Source organism: Pipistrellus hanaki, assembly GCF_964339955.1.
Source record: "Pipistrellus hanaki genome assembly, chromosome: 14".
Lineage (NCBI taxonomy): Eukaryota > Metazoa > Chordata > Mammalia > Chiroptera > Vespertilionidae > Pipistrellus > Pipistrellus hanaki.
Window position 1 is genome coordinate 31522533 of NC_140516.1, and position 8117 is coordinate 31530649.

Genomic DNA, 8117 nt, shown 5'->3' on the forward strand with positions numbered 1-8117 from the left:
TAAATGAATATTATTTAGACTATATCCTTCTACACCTAAAATACCTTTAGAAGTTGTTTTCTATAGCCTTGGTTAACTTTTATTCTATATTTAATTTATACCTAATACATTTTAGATTCCATTAAAATACTAAGTATTTTATCATCTATGTTTATTTCCTTGATTTATTTTTTCAAGGGTAAAGGAAAATTTGTTGTGTGTGCAGTATTAAAATACAATTATTCATTTTTTTTTTTTTTTTTTTTTTTTTAAATTTTATATATTTTATTGATTTTGTACAGAGAGGAAGGGAGAGAGATACAGAGTAGAGAGTTAGAAACATCGATGAGAGTCATCAATCAGCTGCCTCTTGCACGCCCCCTACTGGGGATGTGCCCGCAACCAAGGTACATGCCCTTGACCGGAATCGAACCCGGGACCTTTCAGTCCGCGGGCCGACGCTCTATCCACTGAGCCAAACCGGTTTCGGCAATACAATTATTCATTTTACTATTGGTTTACACTCTCCTTTATGCTCCATGTGTATTTCAGAATAGATATACAGATTGTTGTAGGCAAATCATGTAAAACTTTAAAAGTTTTAACTGATTTTACTAGCTCCTAACTGCTATAATAAACTGAGGCCCTTATGAAAATCATATATACAGTGTTATACTCTATCCCAGTGAAGACTCCAAAGTGCTCTTTATCGAACACTACAAGTGTGATGGAGTTACAATCTGTCCTCTTGGTTTGCTTCCCATGATGCCACCTGCCTTCCCCTTTAAGAAAGTCTGCTTTTGACCCTTAATGGCTTTCACTTGGTAACTTGATGGTTCATTTGCATATCACTCTTTTATTAGATAGGTTGTTAATATTTCACTAAAGTTGGGAAAAAATTTATGCTTTTAGTCACAGCTTCTCAATTTCAGTACCATTGAAATTTGGGACAAGATATCTTTTTCTTTAGGAAAGTTGTCCCAAGGGGTATTAAGGGCATATAGGGGTATTAAGCAGCCTTCTGGCTTCTACCCACTGGATGCCAATAAAATTCCATTTTCCCCAGCAATGACAGCCACATATATCTCCAGACATTGCCAGTATTCACTGGGGTCAAAAATCACCCCTGGTTAAGAACTGTTATCTCCTCCCCTCCCCTCTCCTCTCCTCTCTTCCTTCTTCTCCACTTTTCTCCCCTTTCCTCTCCCCTTTCCTATTTTCTTCCTCCTTCCCGCTCTTCCTCTCCTTCCCTCTACTTTAGTTCCCCCCCCCCCCCTCCACCTCTCTTTTGACTACAGAGAAAGAAAATATTGTCAAGAAATTAACCAGTGCTTAAATATTTTTTAGGAATTGGTGAAATGTGAAAATAAGAATACTACACCCAGAACTAAGTTGAAGTCCCCTATTTCTGAGCACAAAAATTCTCCCATCAAAAAGGAACAAAAGGTTTGTCTTTTAATTTGTCCAAAATTGACCATTTCAATACTTTATAAAGTGGAAGGGAAAAATAAAGATGTCACATTTGATTAGTAATTTTTCAGTGTTGTATAATTATAGCTCATTTATTTTTTATTTCTATTCGTCTAATTCAGCTTAGAATATAAGCTTTAGCATTTGGCCAGTAGCAGGCACTTCTTGTTCACTTCTTACTTAGCACTCTGCCTATCACACTCAGTTTGCCATTCTTTGGCCTTTTCATGCTTCATACACACACACACACACACACACACACACACACACACACATATGCGTGCACGCGCATATGTGTGTGTGTGTGTATGTGTGTATGAAGGATGCATATATATTTTAATTCTCACCTGAGGACATGTCCATTGATTTTAGAGAGAGAGGAAGGGGGTGGGGGAAAGAAAGAGACATCAATCAGCTGTCTCCCATAGAAGCCCGATGAGGAATCAAACCCTTAACTTTTTGGAGTATAGGACAATGCTCCAACTAAATTAGCCACCAGGCCAGGGCTCTCCTTATATTCTTAATTGGTAATTCCCTGTCTGAGAATTCATAACCTGTGTCTGGCCTCTTTAATTCAACAGTGGTTGTAATATTTCCTTCTAACAGTCTTCATCAACAATAACAAAAAATGTTTGTTTATTAGGTTTCCTCACGGTCATCATCTCATAAAACATATTCTTTACGGAGTCAGGCATCTACAGTTAATGTAAACTTGAGTGCTAAGAAAAAAGAAGGAACACTGCAGAAATTTGGAGACTTCTTACAACATTCTCCAACAATTCTTCAATCAAAAGGTACTATGCAGAAAATCAAATGCCCTTCAATGTTAGGATTAGGGTATTTCCTAATATCTGATTGGTATATAAACTCATCACAGTGATGATTATATTTTAAGTATTTACTGCCCTGTGTTAGGTACTGTGGGAGGAACATGAAAAGGCCTAGGAGCTCACTACATAGTGAAGAAAGACCTTATTTAAGTAACTGATCCAGAGCAGGCTGCTCTGTAGTTACAGAGATGCAAGCAGAGTGCTGTGGTAGTATTGGAGGGAAATGAGCTGTTCTAATTAGGGACTACGGGAAGATTTTACAGAAGAATTCAGCCTAGTAATGAAATGTTGGCAGAATTACACCTGCTAGAGATAAACACTGTTAGTATAATGGTAAATATTCTTCTAGTGTTTTTTCTATGTACAGATAAACATTGCCTATTCATATATATAAAAAACATATCTTATATAATAAAAGCCTAATATGCAAATTGACAGAACTGTGGAATGACGGGGGAAACAACCAGTTGCTATGATGCAAACTGACTTTGATGCAGATGCTCAGTGCAGGAACTCCCCCAGCCTGCAGGCCCCACACCAGCCAAGGGTGGCGCCAGTGGGGCACCCTTGGCTCCCCACAGAGGGAGGCTACTGTGGTGGGGGTGGTGGGGGTGGGGGGAGGGGCTGGCAAGTGGGCAGCAATAAAATAAATCTATATACACAGGATAACCACTGTTATATTCTGATAACTACTGTTAATTCCTTATTTGCTATCACTGGTCTTCTAACTTTTACTTCTTGCCTATCTCCTATCCATTCAATACCTGGAAGACAGTGATCTTTTCAAAGTGTAAATTGAATTAAGTTATAATTTTTTTGTTTTCTTTTTTACTAGAATAAAAGTGTCACAAGTGCAAAATGTCTGTCTGACTCACATTCCCAGCTCTTAGTATAGTGGCTGGGGCATGGTAGTAGCAGTCTGGTGGCTCCAGGCCAAAAGCCTGTGCATGGTTTTGTTTTTAAGGTTAACCATGGGCAATTGCAGAGGCTTTACTTGTTAGGCCTCATGAGTGAGAGCTGCCCTCCCCACACCAAACTTAGTACACATACAGTGCATTGCAGTCTCTGAAGCAAGTTGTAGTCAAGGACTCAGGTCCGGTCCAGCCATGCTTGTACATAACTGGATTCGATGCCTTCATTTTGAGCCTTTTTATTTGGAGCCGTTAGCAGAGAACTTTCTCAGGTGCCTCTGCTGAATACCTATGACAAGGATGGGGAGACAACCTTGAAGACACCTTTCTCCCCTCGAACTCTATTTTTCCACACCTAGCCCCTCCACCTGGCCTCCAGCCACAAGGCCTATAAAGCTGCAAGTGCATGAGTCTTCTGATCAGGGTTCCCTTGGCAATGAGATGGCCCTCAGTTTTCTGCTGATCCTTCTGACCTAGACCACACAATGTTCTCTGGGAAAATATGGAAAAGGCGTGGGCGGGAGCTGTGATTTCTCAGGTTTAGCTTCTTGCTTATTCTGTTGCTGTGAGTGGGTAAAGGCTGGAGTGATCCTTTCATTTGGCTTGTCTCAATTGTGTACTCTGACATCTGGCAGCCCCGCTTTCTCAAGCTCAGCTCAGCCCTTTGTAAGTGCACCCTCATTTTAGCATATTTTCTTAAATGTTTTATTGGGTCGGCAATTAAGTAATTGCGGGTTTCACACATATATGGCTTCAGTTGAATTTTTAGGTTTGCAGACGTAGTACAAATGTAAAACACATTTTGTTATTTGATAGTTGGCTATTCAGCTGTTAATCAGTAAAAAAAGTTTTTTGATTTGTTTTGTAGTTTTTGTTTGACGTTCCTTAAAAAATGGAAAATCAAAAGGAACATTTTCGTCATATTTTGCTTTTTTATTTCCTCAAAGGGAAAAACGCATCGCAAGCTCATAAAAAGTTATGTGCTGTTTATGGTGACGAAGCCTTAAAAGAACAGCAGTGTCAAAATTGGTTTGCCAAATTTCGTTCTGGTGATTTTTCACTCAAAGATGAAAAACGCTCTGGTCGTCCAGTTGAAGTTGATGACGCCCTAATCAAAGCAATAATCAATTCGGACTGTCACAGTACAACACGTGAGATTGCAGAGAAGCTTCATGTATCACATACATGCATTGAAAATCACTTAAAACAACTTGGCTATGTTTTAAAACTCGATACATGGGTTCCTCACGAAATTAAAGAATCACAGTTAACGCAACGCATTAGCAGCTGCGATTTGCTAAAGAAACGTAATGAAAATGATCCATTTTAAAAACGACTGATAACTGGCGATGAAAAATGGGTTGTTTACAACAATATCAAGCGGAAAAGATCGTGGAGCAGGCCAGGTGAACCAACTCAAACAACATCAAAAGCTGATATTCATCAAAAGAAGGTTTTGTTATCAGTTTGGTGGGATTACAAAGGAATTGTCTACTTTGAACTCTTACCACCCAACCGAACGATCAATTCTGATGTCTACATTGAACAACTAACGAAATTAAACAATGCAGTTGAAGAAAAGCAGCCCGAATTGACAAATCGAAAAGGTGTTGTATTCCATCATGACAATGCAAGGCCACACACATCTTTGGTCACTCGGCAAAAATTAATGGAGCTTGGTTGGGATGTTTTGCCACATCCACCATATAGTCCTGACCTTGCACCATCTGATTACTTTTTGTTTCGATCTTTACAAAACTCCTTGAATGGTAAAAATTTCAATAATGATGATGATGCCAAATCGTACCTGATTCAGTTTTTTGCTAATAAAAACCAGAAGTTTTTTGAACGTGGGATTATGATGCTGCCTGAAAGATGGCAAAAGGTCACTGATCAAAATGGGCAATACATTACAGAATAAAGTTATTTAGTTCCATGAAAAAATTGTCTTTGATTTTCTTTAAAAAATCCGCAATTACTTAGCTGCCGACCCAATACTAGTTTAAAAAATGTATAGTTTATCCTGTGTATATGGATTTATTTTACCAAAGAGTTTTCCAAAATGGAAATATACTATTAAAACCAATATATGTCTTTAAAAAAATAAAACAAATGTGCAAAGTAAGACATTTAAAAATTCCTCTTCCTCTTTCTAGAAGCAATTAATTGTTAACAATTTACTTTCTCTTACTCTGTGTGTGTGTGTATGTGTTTGTGAGTGCGTGTGTTAACTATAAGTAAGGTCTCACAATTACAGATTATCTTTACTTAATATTCCTGTGGACATCTTTACATGTGACTGCTGAAATAGACCTGCCTCCTTACTTTCAGTGTTGCATGGTCCACCTCATATGCATCCTATCCTGTTTCTTTGTTTTGCAAAGCATAAACCTCTTTTAAATCATTAATGACTCCTGCATTTCACTGATGGTATTATAATTCAGTTGATATTTTACTTACTTATTTTTGCTCTTAATCATTATTTCATGTGTTTATTTTGCATTTTGTTTTTGTTTTCTTTGTGAATTGTCTTTTCATGTCCTTTCACCATTTATAAATTACAGTGCTTTTCTTTTTTATTTGGTATGTTTTTTTCTTTATTAAGAATTTTAAACCTTTGCAGTTAGAACATTTTTTTATTTCAGAATTTAACTAATCTATATTTTTTCATAGCAAAGAAATTAATTGAAACGATGAGCTCTTCAAAGCTCTCGAATGTAGAAATAAGTAAAGAAAATGTATCTCGACCAAAACGGGCCAAACGGAAATTATACACAAGTGAAATTTCATCTCCTATTGATATATCCGGCCAAGTGGTAAGCTACTACTCCAGTTTTCTCAAAAGTAAAACTGTTTGTGCTGTTTTAAATTCTGAAGTATTCATAACAATTTGAATTTTATAATAGTTTGAATTTTTATTCTTTAGATCATATATCTACAACATGCTTTAAAAGTTATGCTTTTGATATCAAATTTGTTAAATTTGTAGTAATTAAATGCAGCATTAATGCATACATTTATGAACTAATAGGAGGAATTTTAATTCCATCAGTAGAATTATCACTGTTTAGTAATTAATTTCTTCTAGCATCTATTCTTGTTATCTTTATCGCAGTTGTACAAATCTGGGCCCCAGTGTGCCTGGTAAGAATCTGGAGTTGACATTCAGTCATTTCCTCCCACCTTCCCTCTGAGCCTCCCAGGTTCTATTGAGAAAAGACTGCAGTTTGTCACCATGACTCTGTGACTCATTCTCTTCATTCAGAACAGGCTGTGCTGTTACAGGAAAAGTTCTGATTTTTTATCAGGCTTACAATTGCCTAGTGGATAAAAGTGAAAATAGAAAAGTAATTAAAGGAAAAGCCTTCAGCAGGAAATGGCCAAGAAAAATCAGGGAAGAGTCTTTTTGCAATAGCAGCTATCGGATCTGAGATAGACACTTAAAAGCAAGTGGCATAGAATTGGGGCCCGTTAGGACATGCTGTCAGAAGTATTATTCTCTTCATCACTTTTCACCATCTGTCTGCTTAGTACATAATTTCCTCCCTTGGCTGAAATTATTATTCTTTTACTTGCAATATAATTCTCTTTCAACTTTCTAAGTAATATAGTTGTTGCTGAGAAAGATCATTTCTTAAAAGTTATTTGAGCCCAGCCAGTGTGAAGCATTGACCTGTGAACCAAGAAATCATGGTTCGATTCCCAGTCAGGGCATATGCCCAGGTTGCAGGCTCTATATATTAAAAAAAAAAATAAGGGGGGGGGGCGGTATTTGAGCCTGGCTGGTGTGGCTCAGTTATAGATCTTGAACCCATAACCCAGGAGGCCACAATTCAATTCATGGTTGGGGCACATGCCTGGATTCTGGGCTTGCTCCCCCAGTTGGGGTGTGCAGGAGGCAGCTGATCGATGTTTCTAACTCTCTACCCCTCTCCCTTCCTCTCTGTAAAAAATCAATAAAATATATATTTTTAAAAATCTATTACTTTAGGCATGTTTTTTTGGGTACAAGATAGTATACTTGTGAGTCCAAGAAAACAAAAAAACATAATGTACCTATTATGTCAGTTAATAAGCACATGAACATATTTTACTAGTTAAAATTAACTTTTATTTTTATTTCAGATTTTGATGGATCATAAAGTGAAGGAAAGTGATCATCAGATTCTCAAACGACGACTTCGAACTAAGACAGCCAAATAAACCACAATAGAGAATGTTTTAATATAAATTTTATATTCATAATCATTGTAACTTGTATCCTGACGTTAAAGATAGTTGTATATATTATGGCATTCAGTCCCTCTGTAAATGCATCACTATTTTATATACAGTGTAATTTTAATTCAATAAAGAAAATCAGTCAAGTCTTTTTTCTGTTTTTTTTCCTTTTTAATATATTTTTATTGATTTCAGAGAGGAAGAGAAAGGGAGAGAGAGTACGTCCCGCACTGGGGATCGAGCCCACAACCAGGACATGTGCCCTTGACTGGAATTGAACTTGGGATCCTTCAGTCTGCAGACCAACGCTCTAGCCACTGAGCCAAACCAGCTAGGGCTTTTTAAACTTTTTAAAAAATTATCTTTATTGTTGAAGGGATTGCAGATGTCCCCTATTTTTCCCCCATTGACCCTGTCTAGACCACCCACTTCTGCCCTGGTTTATTTTTATTTATTTAACGTTTTAAATTTATCTTTATTGTTGAAAGTATTACAAATGTCCACCCTCCCCCATTGTCTAATGTTTTTTTATTTTTATTTTTTATAATAGCTTCATTTCAGCTGTATGTAGTGCTATTGCAGGCATGGCATCAGTGAGGATCCAAGGAAAGATAGAATTATTGTTTGGCCATAGATGCCACAGGTCAGGTATTTGGCTTATTTTTATTTATTTATTTAAAAACATATTTTATTGATTTTTTACAGA

General features: G+C 37.0%; 1 protein-coding gene across 8 annotated transcripts in view; it reads left to right on the forward strand.

Annotated features, from left to right (window-relative positions):
- KIF20B (kinesin family member 20B) overlaps positions 1 to 7555 on the forward strand; it is a 58832-nt gene extending 51277 nt beyond the window's left edge. For all 8 annotated transcript variants that reach the window (XM_084903914.1, XM_084903913.1, XM_084903916.1 and 5 more), the window contains 4 exons: positions 1327 to 1425; positions 2093 to 2243; positions 5864 to 6006; positions 7316 to 7555. In XM_084903914.1, coding sequence (XP_084760040.1) covers positions 1327 to 1425; positions 2093 to 2243; positions 5864 to 6006; positions 7316 to 7393 — 471 coding nt within the window. In that variant the 3' untranslated portion in view covers positions 7394 to 7555. The remainder of the gene's footprint in view (positions 1 to 1326; positions 1426 to 2092; positions 2244 to 5863; positions 6007 to 7315) is intronic.
- Positions 7556 to 8117: the final 562 nt, after the last annotated feature.